Source organism: Danio rerio, chromosome 16 (genome assembly GCF_052040795.2).
Source record: "Danio rerio strain M-AB ecotype USA chromosome 16, GRCz13ab, whole genome shotgun sequence".
NCBI lineage: Eukaryota > Metazoa > Chordata > Actinopteri > Cypriniformes > Danionidae > Danio > Danio rerio.
Window position 1 is genome coordinate 30,439,159 of NC_141036.1, and position 20,364 is coordinate 30,459,522.

A 20,364-nucleotide genomic window follows, 5' to 3' on the forward strand; every position below is an offset into this window, starting at 1 on the left:
TGGCTTCTATTTTTTCTGTTTTCTACAGCTGAACAGAAAAGTTGATGACATGATCACTTTAGATACACCTCATGTGCTTCATTCAGTGTTAAATGCTATTAACGTGAGTTTAAATGCCATTTCACAGGACATTTATTGTCATACTACTGAAAGCAGCAGCAGATCTTAAAAATAAAATAAACTCTTTGAAATTGAACTTTAGAACTGTGACTCAGTGCAAACCAACACATATCAGTGATTCAGCATGTACATTTATTAATGTTAATAAGGTTTAATATGTATTATTTAGATTATAAACTTTACCATTTCATGAGTGAGTGCATATTCTGTGCTTCTAAATGGCTGTTTATAAATTTCTGTCATGTTTCGACTGGTGAAAACAGCTAAATTGTTTATCAAATCTAGTCACATAGCATTTTGTTAGGACACAGGGTTACAATGTAACCTGCTCACCTAATCTTTACGTTTATAATATTTACTTTGTATGCCAACTAATAACCTCATGTGGAACCTATAACCTCAGGAACGCATGCTTTGGGAGCCTTTCTGACTGAATGAATGAAATAGGCGGTTTTCAAACAAGGCAACTCGGGGCGCTGAAATATAATTGGCTAAACTGGCATTGGGCAGTAGGGCAGTGTGATTAATCAAAATTGAATAGCAATCACAATTTGAAACATTGCGATTAGTTAAATCGCAGAAGGCTGTGATATAATGTATATGAAATATATATGTATTATTTGATTTCCCACGCCTAAAGCAAATGAGTGACTGTCGTTTGTGTGTGATAGTCTTACAAGCCAATTGAATGAGCACACTTTCATTCAGCCAAAACAGAATTGCACAACCAAACTATGCGGAACGCAAAAAGCAAAGCAAACAGAAAAGCACAGACAATTGAAATGATGTAGTCTGCTGCTTTAGAAGCATTATTAGATGAATTTATATCAAAGAAAAACAGCATTAGTAATACGGAAATATTTTGGTTTCAAAGTTTCAGACACCAATCAAAAACAGGTCATTTTTACTGTCGCAGAACTGTTTCCATGACATGAATCTTGACTACAAAATCAAATTGCAAATCAAATGGCAATACCTGTCAAAATTAAATAAAATTAATAAATTAAAAAAAAAAAAAATAAATAAACAATTTTTAAAAACTCAATTAGATATTTGCCCCAAATCACACAGCCCTATCGGGCAGGTTAAAGAGACCAAAACAAAGACAGACGTTCCGGCACGAAGCTCACATTTTCAAAGCAGAATATCTGACTTTAGCATTGTTTTTTCAGATAAAAAAAAAGAATGTTCACTCAGCATGTTTTTTTTAAATAACTGCAAATATATTATGTTTTTTTTTTTTTTTTTTAGAAGAGCTTTAGAAGAGTCAAAAACTTACATACAGCACCTTTAAATACTTGTGCGCACTTTGTTGTGTCCATTCTGAAAAGAAATTAGGTCATGACTCTTGCAACTCAAAATGCTATTATAATGCAACAATGTACACAATGCAAGTTATTTAGTAAGAGTGTCTACGTTAGTAATTATATTATTGTATATCACAAATATAAAACAAAAGTTTTAAAAAACAAGAGCAGCACATTTCTGTTAAGGGCCAGCGGAAATTACAGTAACACTTTAATTTAAATATACAATTTACACTATTTCCAACTATGACTATAAGGTCAATAAACTAATGACTAGCTACTTATTAACAGTTACTAAGGTAGAAGTCGGGCTAGGTGTTTAGGTAGTTTAGGTGTTGGATATGATTAGGGATCTAGAATAAGATCATATACAAATAATAGTCCTAATAACAATTAATATCTTAATAACAGGATACAAATCTAGTAGTTAATAGTCTGAATAGTTAATCAAGCAAATGTTTTACCAAAATTACAGCACGTTCGTCTGCTTCATGACAAAACAGTTACTACTACACGAATAAGAAATATTAGAATTTCACTAATTTATATGTTATTAAATAAAGGCTCACTTTCATGATTTGGTTCAGTGTGCACATCTGAAGTAAAAAATACAGGAGCTCACATGAACAGTACCCACATTATCCAAACAAATATCAGACATACCAGAGTGTGCACTAAAATTGAACGCCCCATCAGAGAATCACTGAGTAAATTGATTTTCTATAGAAAAATTACAGGGGTTGTGAGAGAAAACATTTTTACAATCTCTGTAAAATTCAAATTTCTCACAAAACCCCCCTCAAAAACTAGTCCCATCTGAATAGGGCTTATAGTTTTTCATGTATTATTACAAAAAATATTTAAAAGTACTATATATTTTTAAAAATACTCATTTAAAGATGTTTATAAATATGTAAACCAAAAATTTAAAGACAAAATAATAAAAAAAATATATATTTTAAAAATAAAATAATTATATATTTAAAAAAATTAATTTTGCATCAATTTCAAAACAGATTGTGATTCGCTGAATTGGGATCAGATCATAAGGTGTCTAAAGATTCCCACCCCAAGTAAGAACAGACATTGGCCATCTATATAGAGGGAAATTAAAAATCTTGAATGACGAGTTTGGGAAGGACTCAAATTTTTCATCCATGCCACTTTCCATGAGAGCTACTCACCATATGGTGCAATATCTCCTGCCTCCACTAAGACGCAGCATTGAGCACAAGAGACAATATTAGAATGCCTCTGCAGGTCAGAGAGTGTATGAACAGCACTTTGGTGTCCTAACGCTAGAGGAAAACCTGCTGTGCAGACACTAAGATTGAGTAGTGTGAAATAGTGACCTGTACCCATAAAACAGGAGGCACATAAAAGAAGTGCTATCAGAACACGTCGAATGTGACAGCTTTACTGACCTATCCCTGACTGATGCTTCTTGTAGTTGTCTCCGAATGCAACCAGGCTGATAGCAATTGACTGCAGGCATGGACGAATGGCAGGGGTAAACTGAAAAGAAAAAAATATATATATTTATATTTTATTTTTTTTAAAGTAGACATTCTCTATATAATTGTATGTACTGTATATATATATATATATATATATATATATATATATATATATATATATATATATATATATATATATATATATATATATATTTATATATATATATTTATATATATAAATATATATATATATATATATATAAGTAATTAATGCTTAGTAATTAAAAAGTACGTAATGCTTAATTATCATAAAGTGTAACAATCAAATATTCTTGTCAAAGGTGATAAATTAAATATGAGATAAATACTTGCATATATACGCATGTGCGTACATACACACGTGTACTGTATGAGGCTTGATGTTTTACTGAAAGAACATCCAAACTACTAACTGTAGAAATGTGAGAATCTTGTCAACACAATCCTTTAAGCCACCGTGTCCTCTTAAACACACCTGAAATCCGACACAGCGGCCGTAGAAGCAGCCCTTGTGCATGGAGGCATACTCTCTCAGGAAGCTCTGACTGAGGCCGCTTTCCTCCTGGAAGAAGAGGTTTCCATGACTGTTGTCGTGAAGGAGTCTCTGAGCGAGGTAGAGCAGTGCCCTGAGCTGACACAGAGCGCTACAGTACGCTTCCATCTCCGACGCATTGTGGCTTGCACGGAAAAAGATGCTACGCCTGTTCGATGAGATGTAGCGCCCTTTGTGAATGATGTGGAGAAGGCAACAGCGCACCACCTGAGGAAAACAATGAGTGAGATCAGAGTTTGAACCAAAAGTACTTCAAATTGAGCATTTACAATTGACACTGCATGTGTTTTCAAACATCTTTCAAATTGCAAAGTCCACGTTGTAAATACCCAAAAAAAAAAACAAAAAAAAACACAAAACAAAATAAATATTTATTCACAAACAAACATTAGGTGAATATCTTAGGCATAATACACAAAAACATTAAACTCTTCAGAGGTTTCCAACTCCTAATTCCATTGAGCTACACAGAGTTTCCAGTAGATCAATCCAACAATCCAACTGGACACAACGTCTTCATGATGGCAAACCTTTATTGTAGAAGGAAGCCATTACATTTGCAACTCCGACAATGAGTGCTTAGAAGGATCAACTAAACATTGCTGCTAATGTCCAGTACATCTGTCGGGGCAAGTACAACTGTGTGATCGGTATAAAATCTCTCCCGAAGGCCAAAGGGCACTCTTGTTTGGAAACTCCAAACCCCCATGAAGAAAACAAATCCAGAAAAACCCATATCATGTGCATTATAAACAGAAGATTGAACTGTTTTCAATGATTCAGCGTGACTGTTAATCACTTGACTACAGAATTAACTCCCAGAAGGATTCATTTCAAATACTCCACTGAAGTTATAGATTTTGGAGTAAAAACGTGTCATTATATGCAGTGTTGTGGAAAGTTACTTTTGAAAATAATGCATAACAATATTGAGTTACTCTGTACTATTTGTGTTACTTGGTTACATTTTATGGTAAGTAATGCGTTACATAACTTTTGTATTACTTTTTCTAACCTGACTAAGGCTTGATCTCTTTCAGAACTTGTTTTTTTTTCTTTCGTTCTTTTTTCATAGAGAAGCTCTGCAATAAACAGCACATTGTATAACCCACACCCACCTTTAAAGACATTAAAAAAATTATATTTTATGATAATGTTACCTGAGAACTTCCTGACCCCAGAGCTCTACATGTCGTATATACAGATTATTGAAAGCTTAAATCAATGCGTATGCTACTTTTGTACTATTTGTCCCAAGTAAAATCCCCGTCCATTGAGACAATCCCCTTTTCCTTTTCTTCCGTGCATTCAAAATAATGAACATTGACTGCATGATTCATTGTAACTACTTTCATTTTAACTACTTTCATTTTAAACCAGCAATTTATTTTTTAAAAGCCAATTAATTAAACTAAAAAGTAACTTGCATTACATTATCAAAAAATAACTCAAATATTATTTCTTATTTATTAAAAGTAATGCGTTAATTTACTCGTTACTTAAATAAGCAATATTATTACGTAAACTTGAGTTATTTGTAATTCGTTACCTCAAAACTGATTATTTGTGGTAATTTTACATGCATTTATTGCACGGAGCATGGTACATATTTCATTGTGAAGCTACACAAGCTGCGCTCAATAAAACGTGCAGTACGATTAACCTTCACTAATGGCCAATTAAATCTTTTCGGTTTTGAAAGCGATTTTGCTAAGCATGTTAGTTAAATATGGGTATGTGTAGTAAATGCTGCTTAATCTGAATGCATGTGCTGGAGGTTTACAGGAATCGGCTTTACTGACAATATGCAGATGAAAAATCACCCTAAATGCAACTTTACATTTTCAAACCCCTAAACACAGGCCCAAATTGGCTAATCGGGAGGACCGGGAAAATTCTCGGTGGGCCGATCCATTTTTTTGGCCACGAGGGCCGGTGTCCCTTGCACTCTCAGCAGTCGCACTTTTTTCATTTATTTATTTATTTGACCATAGCCTCACTCTTTTTATTCATTATTTGACGCATCTCCGCTCTTTTTAATTATTTTCTTGCTGCCCCATGAGAAAATAAAACAGCTGCAGGTTAATGTGGATGTAATGATGATAATGAATATGCGATTTCGAATAATTAATATTAATGAATATTACACCTGCTCAATGAAAATCAGATTACACTAATAAATCTAAGCCAAAACATTCCAAACCCACAAGCATAGCAGTGCCATTGTGGTCCAGTGGTCAGCACGTTGCCTTACGACACCGCCGACCCGAGTTGAAACCTCAGCTGAGTAATTTATTTATTTATTTATTTTCATTTTTAGTGTTGTTAAAACATATAATACTGTTTGGGTTACTTATGTAGGTGTACATATTTTATTTTTATTTTTGTGTGACCACCGATACAAGGGACTTGATATCTATAGAGAATATTGCACAGAATATATTCAGATATTGCAGGAAAGGACATTGTGATGTTTTAAAGAATAGCGTTAAAGATTTAGCTACCCTTTAATATTCTCATTTTTATGAAAAACATTTGAAGTTCTAAAGCAGCTGTTTCCTTAAAAAAGACATGATAGTGTCATTAGAAACTGAATTGGAAATGATGTTATTTTATTATAGTCTGTCCTGAACTGAGATGGGCCGGTCTAAGGCTTGAAACTCCAGGGCTGAAAAGGAGTCCCACTCCGGCCCTGCCTAAACATGATACTGAACAGAACAAACCCTTGATGTTTTAATGTTGTAAAAAAAGTTTAGTTTTTTGTAGTTTCGCTTCTTAAGACCCCAGTTAATTTATAGGATCCAAGAGAATACATTTTGCATTGTCTGATATACTTTTTTTGACTTGTTTGCCATTGCATTGCATTACATGAATCACCAAGGCCCATAGTTTAAGCTAAACATGCTCTTGCTGAAAAAAAAAACACACCTACATATTAAATGGCCTGAGGAAAAATAAATTAACAGCAAATTCTTGTTTTGGAATAAACTATCCCTTTAAAGCTGCCATCAGTCTGAAGGTCTTGCTATTTTAGACTAGTCATGAGGCAACAAAGCCCCGTTTACTAAAGTCACATGACTGTGAATTATAGGTTCAAAATAAATGATTTGCAAAGGCTTTAAAACTTCTCAAAGTACAGTTAAAGCCAAATAACTATAGGGGTGAGAGCATATTTTATTAGCAAACTGCTTCAAATACTGTACATTTTTGGCTTTACATTTTTAAGTTAAATACACAGTCACCTTCATTAAAAGGGGCACTAAGTTCTCTCACCAGTGCTGATCCTGCACTCTCTTATATTGTTTAGTAAAAATAAATTCAAATTAAAATCTTCCAGTGAACCAAGTGCCGTAGAATATGTACATATTTATTGTGGAGGCAAAGTTGGAACCAAACTGCCTATTAACTGATGAGAGAAAACACATGAAGTGACAAATGTAAACAGCCATAAAGTCATTAAAAACGGTATAACGGAGCCTGCCTTTGGCAAAATTGAGCTTCACTGCAAGAACTAACTACTGCAAATGAAGCACTAAGAAAAGCTATTTTCAGCAAGGAGAAATACAAAAGACAAGGACACACTAAAGACTTATTTTGCCTCAAGCATGCTAATTAAAATCATTAAAAACACAGTGAGAAACACACCTTAACAAGGGAGCGATATCCATTGGCAGGAACATGAGGGTCAAAGTCAAAATGGTGGTAGATGGCAGCAAATCCAGAAATGACAGGCTCCAGGCTTCTGGCGTGCTCCTGGATGATGGTCATTGCATCCACCAGGCGCTGAGCCGCGTCTCCGGATTGGCCTTTTGTGGCCCCAGAGAAAAAGGCAGCATTTTCTTCACACACATCGTACAAGGCTGTGAAGACTGCCTTGGTGTCCATCACTGCAGGAATTTAGATGGGTTGAGGAAAAAAAGAGTTACTTCAGATTGACACTGACACACTTTAAAGCCCTTACAGAGTGATAAAACTCAGGTTAAAAGCCTAGCATTCTTGTAGGCTGTGCTTATGTACAGAACTATAAACATTTTATAGAGCAATCGACTGAAAATACTTCTGCCAAAGTATTTCATTTCAGAGAATCATTAAAGGATTTCTTCATGTTACACTAAAGTAATGGCTGCATAAAACAAATCTGATTTACTGTAAATGTATAAATAAAACTACCTTTGAAAATAAAATAAAAATAAAATTAGAAAATAGTCAATTAAATGGTAATAATATTTAGTATTTAAATATATAATTAAAATATTTATACATATATATATCCAAATCGTTTAACTGCAGTGTATCAATAAACTTTGTAATCCTTTAAGCAACTTTGTTCTATTACTGTTCAGTGTAAAACACAATTAGCTTACAGGTTGTACCACTTTCACGCATACAACTAGTGTGAAACACTACAAACTAAACATACACAGCCAATTAGTCTTTAACAGGACATATCACAAGACATCTTGAAGACGCTAACTGCGAAGCAAACTATTGCTGCTACAGTACATGAAGCTACAGTAGACAAAAGCTGCAGATGATTTCACATGACATAATACTTGAGTAACCGATGGGCATCAGTCGGCTACTGTACGGTCATTCACACACTCATGATCATTTAACTGATAAGGATTGACATGACAGATAAAGACACAACACATGTGAGTAAGGTTTCTCAGATGACAAGATTATGACAGGTGACTAGATAAATCAGCTGCACACAGACTGACCTCAGAGAATCAGCAGCAAATTCACAACACTAACACAGGAATTTCAGAGGTATTCACAGCATAAATGCAAGGCTGAAAAATAAAAATGTCAATTCATTGATTTAATTAAACTTTATAAGAGCAATTCCAGCGTTATGGATGTGACATTTAAAAACTCAAAACATAAATTCACAGAGAAAGTATATGTTAACATTATATTGAAACATCTGTTTATATTTTTTACAAAAGAACTAACCAGAGTTATGGGATCAGGAAAACATCAATCTGTAAAAACATTTTATATTTAAATGAGGGAAATAAACGTGCGTTATGAATGTGACAAAAAAAGTCTATGAGTTTATAGTATACAACATACTTATAGGAAATTCTGTGAATAAACTGCACAATTTAAAAGAAATAATAATTAAAATATTGAGAATTGGCTTACTATAAAACAAAAATGATTCATTTTATTTTACAATAAAAATTACCTCGTGTAATTTTGTTAAATCAAATATAATAGCTTAAAAACACTGACAGAGACATTTTTAAGTATTTCTAAAGTACCATAAAATATTTGCTTACACAAAAAAAGCAGAAATGGTTTCTGTATTTTGGTGAAAACTTAATTTTTTTCATGGCAAGGTTGATATTTGCATGGAATTGCTCATAAGCTCTAAACATCATTGTTATGAGGTCACGTTTTAATAAGGTTAACATAACAGTGGTGATCATTAGTGATGTGTGGAGAAATTCAGTGTTAACTGATTTGTATTACTTAGTGTAATTACTTCATGAACTTCTATGATAACTTTAGAGCTTGTGCTAAAGATTTCCACTTTAAGAAAGTTATTTTATTTTTGGTTAGATATTTATTTATTTAATGTTATGCTTGACCTTTAATTAAGTTTCTGAGGAGCTTTTATGGTCACCACTGTGCTGACGATTAGACTGTAAAAAAGTCAACACTATGCCCTAATAGTTCCAGTAAAAAGTAAAGTTTACTTGGTCATAAAAGTTACATTAAGCATACGTTATGCTAGCTGATGATATTAGCTGAAAGAGATCAGATTAACTTAGAGGCCACAATACAGTTAGATGGTTTATGTAACAAATGATTAAGTTCGGCGTCACTTTGGCACAGTGGGTACTAGCACGATCACCTCGCAGCAAGAAGGTCACTGATCCGAGCCTCTGCTGGATCAGTTGGCATTTGTGTGGAGTTTGCATGTTCTCCACGCCTTTGCATGGGTTTCCTCCAGGTTCTCAAATTTCCCCCACAAGTCCAAAGACATGCCCTATAGTTGAATTGGGTTAGCTAAATTCGCCATAGAGATGTGCATTTCCCAATAATGGGTTGCAGTTGGAAGGGTATGCGCTGCGTAAAACATATAGTAAGCTGGATAAGTTGGCGGTTCATTCCGCTGTGGCGATGCCTAATTAATAAAGGGACTAAGGCAAAAAGAAAATAAATGAATGCATGATTCTTACTTCTTTTTTTTTTTGTCCAACTTCTTTTTTGACTCTAAAAACATTCATTGTTAATATTTTATTCAGTTTGCCATGAAACAAAGAGCTTCCACCTGGAATTAACATGCATTTAATAACATCTCGCAACTACTGTACGTTTGTTTAGACTGTAGATTGCAATCTCACCTAATTATATCATGCTCTTTCGATGACGCATAAGTATATTAAGCATAATATTCATGCCTTACTAACAAGCTGGAAAACAAGTGAATTGAAATGGTGGTAGACATCTAACATTTTGATCGTAATCTCTGTCTTTTGATATGAACCCATGAAGAACATGTTTTGGGTAATTTCTTACATAATGTAATAAGAGTCAACACATGGAGAGTCTGACAACATGAGCAATTACACATTAATATAATGCATTTTCAACTACACTGTAAAAAATCAACTCAACTAAACTCAAAACTGTAGGTCACTGTAGCAGAGCTTTTTCTAGCGCAGAACTTGGGTTGAAAGTTGAGTTGACTTAAAAATGCTCTGCAGCAAGTTGCCTTACAATTTTGAGTTGAGTCAATTTTTTTACAGTGTACATCACAGAGCAGATGAAAAGGGTGGATGGAAATGGTCAAGCTTTAAACATTTAAAACTTAAAATTTTATGCAGTTTTATGAGATTGGACTGACAATAACTTATCTTTATACTAGACGTAAAGGGCTAAAAACTTTGACAGAAACATTTTTTTTTTCTTTTTGAGCCAAATCACTTTTTTTTACAAACATAATTGTTGACCCACAAGTAAAGATGGTCAGAACATAATCAGCACTTTTAGACTACAGAACATGCAGAAACTTACAGAGGCATCCATTGTAGCAGCAAGATGTTCTACGAACTGTAAAATGGTTTATGCTTCAAAAAGTTGGAAATAAAAGTAGTTTATTTTTCAAAACGGCATGCTTTTCTAACTAGCATTACATCTGGTGTTATTTAGAGCTGATTCCCAAGACACCTTCTTATCTGCGGCACACATGGGTTTTAACCAGAAGTACCCCTTTGCCTTCTGCCCTTTACCCCAGATAACTCCTCCCATTATGTGTCCAGTCATTCTCTTAGACTTTCCAAACTCTCCCCTGTTGCTTCTTCACCCGGCAGTGAGATCTTCCTTCAGTGTGTCTTTTCTTCTCTTTCATTTCTGTCCCCTGTCCTTATACTACAGGCTGTATCCAGAGCTCGAGAGATTAATGTCCTAATCTGAGCATGGGAACCCACGAGTGTAACTGTGCCACTGCCATCAACTCAAACTGCCTCCACTAGACAGTAATCCAACAATTATGTGGATTGAGAAATAACTTTCATTGCTGTGCTGCTGGAATGCAGTTCAGAGGCACATTTCAAAGCACTAACTACAGTGAATGACAGTCATGCTTGTTTATTTATCTAAATTGAATTTATTTAAAAGATAACCACCAAGAGAAATTAACACCTCTACTGAACGCACGCACGCACGCACGCACGCACGCACGCACGCACGCACGCACGCACGCACGCACGCACGCACGCACGCGCACACACACACACACACACACACACACACACACACACACACACACACACACACACACACACACACACACACACACACACACACAGATAGCCAAAACAATATACAGTGAAATAATTTAAATGTGTATTATAGGTTAAATGCAAGTTAAGTCTAATTGCAAAATAAATAATTATTATGATTATAAATAAATAATCATAATCTAATTGACATAAAATCCCATTGATAAAACAAATAAACAAAATGTTAATATAAATCAGTTGAAAACTCTTAATTCTCTCAAAATTTATTGAAAAAAAAATGTATAAGTGCAATATGGGGTGTTTCATTGTAAGCTTGCTGTAGCCTGTGTAGAATGTTTTAATTTTATTGTAATTGGCTATAAACATGTTACTTCATCCAGAAATCAAAACTGTAATTGATATATAATTAACATAAATAAGCAATAAATTAATATTTGTAGAAATGAACAAATAAATAATAAATTATTACCCTAACAATGACATGTTTAATGTAACAAAATTTTTTAATGTTTATCACAGTAAAATATATTGTGTTCAAAGGGGGAGAAAGTGTTTTTTTATCCATATATATTTATCCAATATATTTTAGAGCAGTAATCACAATACCGTGAAATATTATACAAAGTTATACAGAATCTTACACTGACCCATGTTGGATGTAAAGCAAACCCCGTTGAGTTCCCTAGCAAGCTTGGATGTAGGTGCATAAGCGATTTGTTTTTCAGATGTTTGCTGAATCATGGGCTGACCAGTAGCTTTTGATGTGGATGGTCTTTTGCTGGTAGAGATACTGTATACTGTAAATAAATAAAAAATGTCTTTGACAAAATGTAAACAAAAACCTTACATTTACTGCAAAAAAAAAAAAAATTTGTTTTAAAACCGTCACTTTTCCAAACCACGATAAACCCTGAGAATCCATCCCATGACTATACACAACTCGAGGTTCTTGCACTCCAAAACAAAATGTTTTTGCTGTTTGTTAAAACTACTTATTTGAGATAAGCTGAATCAAAAACTTTTTTGAGTTTTTTCAGGGTCAAATTTATTATGTTCAATCCACATAAATTTGTAAAAACAACTGAATTACAGTTCAGTTGAACAAAGTAATTGTGTGGAACTCAAATTTTTTTATATTTATAGGTTCATAAAATAGAAACAAACAATATAGACAAAGAATGATTCATTAATTCATTTCCTTTTTGGCTTAGTCCCTTTATTAATCTGGGCTCGCCACAGCTGAATGAACCGCCAACGTATGTTTAACGCAGAGGATGCCCTTTCAGCTGCAACCCATCACTGGGAAACACCCACACACTCTCATTCACACACATACACCACAGACAATTTTAGCATACCCAATTCACCTGTACCGCATGTCTTTGGACTATTGGGGGGGAAACTGGAGCACCCAGAGGAAACCCACGCGAACACAGAGAGAACCCGCAAACTCCGCACAGAAATGCCAACTGACTCAGCAAAGGCTCGAACCAGTGACCTTCTTGCTGTGGGGTGACAGCACCACCTACTACGCCACTGCGTTGCTTACATAAAGAAAAATAATGTAGCAAAAAAATAACACAACTCTTTTATATATTATTTATGCTACTAGATCTTTTTTAGTGTGAAAAGCAAAACAGACCGATTTGAAATAAATACATTTACTCGAATTTGGGAATGACACAAGGTCCATCTTGAAATCTAAACATTAACTTAATGTTTCATTTGTTGGACAGGACATGGCAAGTAGAACATACATTATAAATCAACACTGTTCATTAAAAATATACACACACATTCAAAAAGCATACCTAGTGCTGTAACAATGACTGATGTCAGCAAAACGGTGACCAGCTCAGTCTGTCCAAACATAGTACAAACATCTACAGCCAAAGCTTGGCCTATCCAGCTTGGCTAAACTACTGCAAGGACACATGTTTTTTTTCAATGACACTGCATTAAAACACATTAACATAACATACCAATAAAAGCATTGAGCACAAACCACAGAAGAGTAGAAACAAGACACTTTTAAGATACACAAAGGGTGAAGCGGAGCATAAGTGTGAGAATCTACAACCTAAAAACATGCAAAACAAACTACAGCACATACACACACAAACACAGGGAGTAAACCCTATACAATCTAAACGTTACCCTCTTCTGAACTCATGCTGGAGTCCTCATACGTCCTGTCTCCTCAATACCCGCACAGCCATGGAGCCAGAGAAATACAGACATGGAAAGGGGAGGTAAAACAAAAGGGGAAGACAGTAAGAAAGAGTGTTTGGATTGGACGCTCTAACTCGGCCTCCCTCCCACCCGTTCATGCCCTCAGATCACGCCGCGACATTCTGTCACTTTCTATTTCATCCACTCTTCTTTTTTTGCAAACTCCTCTTTCCATTATTCTCATTTGTCTCAGTCCCTGGAGAACACGGCTTTGTTATTTTCTCCCATATCAACATTTCCTCTGTTGTGGCGAGATGACTTTTCACCCAGAGTACAATGAAAATAAATTACTCACTGCAACATGCACACATGTGCCACACACACATACACACGCACACAGCATGCTGTTTAAAGGATCCAGGCGAGCAGTGTCCTGAGTGCCTCTACCTCAAACCCACAATTGCCTAAATAACCTTTGTTTCTATTGGTTATATCAGCTGAAGGGTGACTTGTGGACAGTGACCTTCACTCTAACTGGACGATCCAAAACTAGCACCTCTCTTTGACACAAGAAAATCCAGACAGACACAAAACAATGACCTCTAGATGTATTATGGTACAACAAAAGGGTGCATTACGCAGACGCTTCATCATTTAGGTCAATTGCTGATGGTTGTATTAAAGTCCTCTGGCATGCCACAGAGTATAATAAATCAGCTCTTAAAATATATTTTTCAAGCAAACAATGTTGGCATAAAAAGCTAGAACTGGTCGGTGCCAATAGCCTAGTAAATAAGTGCGCCAACATATAGCACCATCATGGTCACGGCGACCCGACTTCCATTCCCATTCTCGAGGTCCTTTGCCGACCCTTCCCCTGCTCCCAATACTTTCCTTTCTGTAACCTCTACTGTCCTTTCCAATTAAAGGTAAAAAAAACTATTAAAATTATATATATATATATATATATATATATATATATATATATATATATATATATATATATATATATATATATATATATATATATATATATATATAAAACTAAGATTACACATTTTGGCCCAATACTGATACAGTTTTTCATGTTGTAAATAATTCAAAATACAATGCTAAAAATATGAAATGCTGAAATTGGGCAACAGGTTATATACAAACAGTTCATTTAACAGTGTTGATTAATGTTAATTAAACTATCAGCATTTTTTAACAACTAAATGAGTGTTAAATACAACCTTTGTATAATTTAAAGTGCCATATTTTTATTATTTTTCCCAGCTAACCCAAAAAATCTCTGAAACAATATGCTACTGTATATTAATAATTCAAATGTATTAATGAACATTTTGCAAACCATGAATGCGTTGATTCAAGTAAATAATAAAAAACTGATCTAGGACTAATGCTGAACAGCCTAAAACAAATGTGTAACAAATTTGTAACAAATCAGCACAATGCCAGTCTGTAGTCTTTAGTAGCAGCTCACAAATGTTACTTTTGATGCTCAAACACTGCTGTAGCAGAGCCCTGAGGTCTGTTTTCTATACTTCACTACATCTGAGATGATTAGACAGATCCTGGATTTTTAATCATGATACGTGATCTATGGCTAATTTGTTTCTTTAAAGTAATTTTTTGAGCCTGTTCAAAATATCTGGGTTAGAATTAGTTTTTTTTTTTTTTTTTTTTTTTTAAGTTTATTGCCATTTTAGCATCTCTGGCTACTTCACAACAGGATTCAGAAGGATTCACATTAAAAGACTTTAAAGTCTCTCTAGATTAAAATAATTATCTGAAGACATTAATAATTGTACACTGCAAAAGTATGGTTGCTTTTGCAATATTGACATTTTGGAGCAACTTCTCCTTTGAGCTCTTAAGTCCATGACTCTAGTTTATCCAATACGGCATCTTACCACAGCAGAATAAACCGCCAACTTATTAGCCAGCATATGTTTAAGCAGCAGATGCCCTTCCAGCTGTAACCCATCACTGGAAAGCATCCACACAAACTCATACACTACAAACAATTTAATTTACCCAATTCACCTGTACCACATGTCTTTGGACTGTGGGGGAAACTGGAGCGCCGAAGGAAATCCATGCAAACACGTGGAGAACATGCAAACTCCTCTTAGAAATGCCAACTGACCTAGCTGAGGCTTGAACCAGTGACCTTCTTGCTGTGAGGCAATCAAGCTACCCACTGTGCCACCGTGACACCTAATCTCATCATGTCTTAGAAGAGTGTTTTGATTTTCTTCCAACTAAGGGCTGGATCTTGAAAGGTTGTTTGAGCAGTGAGCACTGAGAATATCTGGATTTAATCATCTGAGATTATATGTGTTCCTGTTCACTGAGAAGGGCAGATACATTAATCTGATTCAAATTTGCTATGTTACTTAAGTGTGACTGTAGTTAAATTATTGATTATTCCTTGACAAATAAATCTGTCATTGAGAAAATTTTCCGTGTCTACAATTATACATTCAAGCTGTCACTGGTGTGATACCCATTTTAAAAGCGTACCTTTTGAAAAGGTACCACCTCTGCAACAGTTTTAGTATCTTTATTTCAGTGTAAAGTACATAAGAGTTTACAATTTTTACATTGAAAAAAATTTTTCTGCAAAAAGGTTGTATTCAATTTATATGTGTTGATGTTAAACAAACAAATTAAATTTAGTAATGTTCAACTTCATTTGTTTAAATTCAACCCAAATAAACAGTTTTCAAACCATTTAACTTTAAAAATTGATCTTTGAATAATATTTTTCAGTGCAGAAATTATGATTGTATTACTATAATTACTATTATTGTTATGAATATCATTTTCCACAATTCAGTAGAATACTTTTGCATAAAAATATCAATTGGTTGGTATACACTTTCCTTATTAACTTTGTTTGAAATGATACAATCTGATCCAGTTTCCATTAAGTAAAAGTCAGTTTTTTACTGTTTAAATCACTGTGTGCCAAGGAATTCTCCAGTGCTTACATTCAGTGAGTGGTGTTCTGTTTTCAGCAAAAACTGAGAGTGACAAACCAGTGTCAATAAACTAGACCATTCTCACAATCAGAGCAGCATAGACTTTTGAAAAGGGGTTTAAAAAGCAGCTCTTTAATAAACATTATACACATTGAGAAAAGTGATGATAATGCAATTTAAATTAGAAAATAAAATATTAAAGTGTTTTTTCTATTTAACTTGGATGGATGTACACCTAGGGTAAGAAAATAATTAGACACTCAGCTCATTCATTCATTAATTTTCTTTTTGGCTTCTGGGGTCACCACAGCGGTAAGAACCGTCAACTTATCCAGCACGTTTTTATGCAGCGGATGCCCTTCCAGCCACTCCCCATCTCTGGGAAACATCCACAGACACTCATTTACACTCATACACTACAGACGTTTTAGCCTACCCAATCTACCTGTACCGCATGCCTTTGGACTGGTGGGGGAAACCAGAGCACCAGGAGGAAAAAGACGCGAAGGCAGAAAGAACATGCAAACTCCACACAGAAATGCCAACTGACCCAGCCGAGGCTTGAACCAGCGACATTCTTGCTGTGAGGCGACAGCACTACCTACTGCGCCACTGTAATCTGTAGCAATCACATGGGTTCAAGTGTAATCATACAATATTCCACTAGGAACATTTTTGTGTGGCAAAAAAACCCTTAAAAACAAATAATTTTTTTGATTGCATCTTCTCGCCCTTGTCATGGTGCATGTTGACTACTGGTAATTACTGAGCAGAACACATAGTCAGGCAAACCATTTTTTTTTGGTACATAAAAGTGTTCTCAGAGCTTTGTATGATTACAATTGAACCCCTGAAGTCAAATGGAATGTTTGGACAGTATTTTTGGTTCCTTTTCTGGACTTTCAGCATCTTAGGGCTGTTGCTGTCTATGGAGGATGAAGAAGGTCGCTGGTTCAAGCCTCGGCTGGGTCAGTTGGCATTTCTGTGTGGAGTTTGCATGTTCTCCCCGCATTCATGTGGGTTTCCTCCAGGTGCTCCGGTTTCCCCCACAAGTCCAAAGACATGTGGTACAGGTGAATTGTGTAAGCTAAAATTGTATGTAATGCGTGTGTGTGAATGAGTGTGTATGGGTGTTTCCCAGTGATGGGTTGCAGCTGGAAAAGCATCTGCTGTGTAAAACATATATAAGTTGGCGCTTCATTCCGCTGTCGCGACGCCAGATTAATAAGGGGGCTAAGGCAAAAAAAAAAAAAATGAATGAATGAATGTTCTTAGGATGAACAAAAGTCTTGGGATTTGAAAAACACGAGGGTTAGTAATTAAAAACAGAATTTTCATTTTTGGGTAAACTAATCCTTTCATGTCTGAAAATCTGAATTTCTCAGATTTCCTTCATGGTGCAAACCCAGCTTATTTTTAGCATAAGCTACAAAGGGCTTTTAGAAAAGCCATGCATTTCCCAATATCCTCATTAGTCAAGGACCATGCATTTCCATCAAAAATGTTTTGTGGTGGAGACATTTCAACAGGAACAACACTAAACTTACTGACATGATATCTCTCTCTATGTTTTACAAATATCAAGCATTACATCCTTTATTCATCCGTCTGGCAGTCAGAAACAATCGAAGGCTCCGAGCAGACCTTTGTCCCATATTATTTCATAAATGTGGTAAAATCATCTCAACAGGAAAAGAAAAACAATGCCCTGATCCTGACATTAGTGAAGAGTTTCCTCTCCCTCTCATCCAAATATAACAGAAGCAAGTAAACAACCTACTACACACTACATAATGTGAACAATATATGAACATACTGCTGCTCTACAATTCTTCTCATACTGTTCTTCTGCATGTCTGAGAAGAGTGCTGAGTGAGGCGTTTAGATTTCAAATCCTCTCACTGATCCCTAGGACAAGGCAGGGGTCTTCAGAAAAAACCTGAAACCAAACAGTCAGCAGGGTTCTGGCCATTGCAACACAGAGAGCATGGAAACTCCTTGCACCAATTTAATAACAATGTGCTGAAATAATGCTACAGAGAAGCCCACATTGGTTTGATAGCAGTCAAAGCAGTTGCTTTAGCCTAACTAAGACATAATCATCATCTTAATCATCTTAATGGTATAGTCCCCCCACCCCCCCCCCCACCCCAAATGGAATAAATAAATCAGTCAAAATATTCCACTATTCCAATATTCCACTCCTCTTTATATTCCAAACCTGAATTTTTTGTAGATCATAAAAGGAGAATGTTGTGTCTCAAATTAAGCATTATATCCCATACACATAAATGCCATAAACTTTTTTGTATGGAATATCGCACTTTTCACTTCATACATATAGTCTATAAATAGCCTACCCCATGCAAAATCTCTTTTCTAATGACATCTTTACCAGTGCAAAAACCTGTTATTTATAAAAGATCAACCAATCAACAAGCAGGAATGATCCAATTCACTCTCAATGGACAAAACTGAGTTGAATTAAAATGTACATGTATTTGTTTAGCAAGCAGACACCTTCATCCAAAGCAACTTGCAATGAAGATCTAAGAGTGATTCATCAGCAATAGTGATTTAAGGGAGGAATTAAAGAGAACGAAAATAAACACAATTTTGAATATGATTAATTCAAGTGAGAATTCAACTGCTTTTTGAATATTATTAGGTTTTCAGCTTTTCAAATTGTGTTGGGTGGTAATTGCACAGGCATGGAACATTAAATGATAAGGTTCTGGAATTTGATTTCATGCTATGTATAATGCTACCATGAGAGGACATTCACATGCCAACCTCGGGCTCCTTGGAGGGGGGGGTGTAAACTTATAAGAGAGAGCAGAGGTTGAAAGGTCCCCATGGATGTTCTGTGTGCAAGCTTAAATGTCTTGAACATGTCTTGCATGAGGAGTTGTTTCAACTGAACATACGTAACAACAGAGAAGAAATGAAAGGCTATTGCAAACTCCATTTTATAAGATAATATTGTCAAGCAGTATGCATGAACATTTTACTTTTTATACTTAATTTGATTTTTTTTATGTGGATACACATAATTTGGGCTTAGTGCACAAGTACACGATTTGGGAAACTCCTTATTTTTTTGATAAATATCTCAGAAAGTCGAAATAGACTATTTTGTGTTCCACAGAAAAGGTTAAGTTACATGGGTTAGGAAGACAAAAAGCCGAGTAACTGATGACAGAACTTTTATTAGTTTGGTGAATTACCCCTTTAAGAACATCAACACTTACAACACACGTTTTCTGTGGCTATAAGCTTAAAACAATACAGACAGGTACTAGTCTAGATTATTTCTTAGTGCTGCATCCCAAAGCATATTATAATGTATTATAGCAAAGTTCAGGCAAATAATCGCATGTCATTCAAACGAATAGCATCGCTGATCCAAGAAAGCAACTAGTGCGTGCCATCATTGCTGTTTGGCGACGGACTAAAGTGTAATGCAATGTATTACAATGTCATTCACCTTCATCAATGAAACATTATACTACAAGAGTTACAGGTTCCGCCGACGTGTTACATAACAACAGAGTTCAAAGCCTGTTGGCTTATACATTTTACAGATACATTTAGAAACGTGCAGTATGTATACACATCAGAAAGAAGATACTACGCGGTGCTACATTATACCGGTACAGTAAAGCGCTCGGGTTTTAATCTTTTCTTTGACACTTCTCGAACTATCTAAGAGGGAGCGCGGGTGTCACACACCAGCGACAGCTCGCCTCCATAAAACGGTTATGTTTATTAAAAGAGATTATACCTATTGGGACTTCTTTGTGCTTTGACGACCGCCTCCTGCTTACTGCTTTTTCAAGAACACCGCTCCCAGACTTCTTCGCAGTCGCCATCTTCCTCAAACAGGAATGATTACCTCCCCTCTGCTGTGTCTGGACGTACCTTCCAAGCGGACACGCCCACACGAAATCCTACAGCCAATAACGC

General features: G+C 35.4%; 1 protein-coding gene across 8 annotated transcripts in view; it reads right to left on the bottom strand.

Annotated features, from left to right (window-relative positions):
* The window catches only part of lipeb (lipase, hormone-sensitive b), a 51,783-nt gene extending 31,492 nt beyond the window's left edge, over positions 1–20,291 (bottom strand). Inside the window, exons 1-7 of one of the 8 annotated variants that reach the window (XM_087287085.1) lie at positions 13,394–13,428; positions 8,436–8,464; positions 8,201–8,272; positions 7,122–7,363; positions 3,399–3,683; positions 2,852–2,942; positions 2,612–2,638 (exon numbers count right to left, since the gene is read on the bottom strand). In XM_087287085.1, coding sequence (XP_087143211.1) covers positions 2,612–2,638; positions 2,852–2,942; positions 3,399–3,683; positions 7,122–7,361 — 643 coding nt within the window. In that variant the 5' untranslated portion in view covers positions 7,362–7,363; positions 8,201–8,272; positions 8,436–8,464; positions 13,394–13,428. Of the gene's footprint in view, positions 1–2,611; positions 2,639–2,851; positions 2,943–3,398; positions 3,684–7,121; positions 7,364–8,200; positions 8,273–8,435; positions 8,465–13,047; positions 13,159–13,393; positions 13,436–20,182 lie in introns of those variants that run through there. The other 7 variants (XM_087287087.1, XM_087287084.1, XM_087287088.1 and 4 more) reach the window with 7 other exon arrangements.
* Between the last annotated feature and the right edge of the window lie 73 nt (positions 20,292–20,364).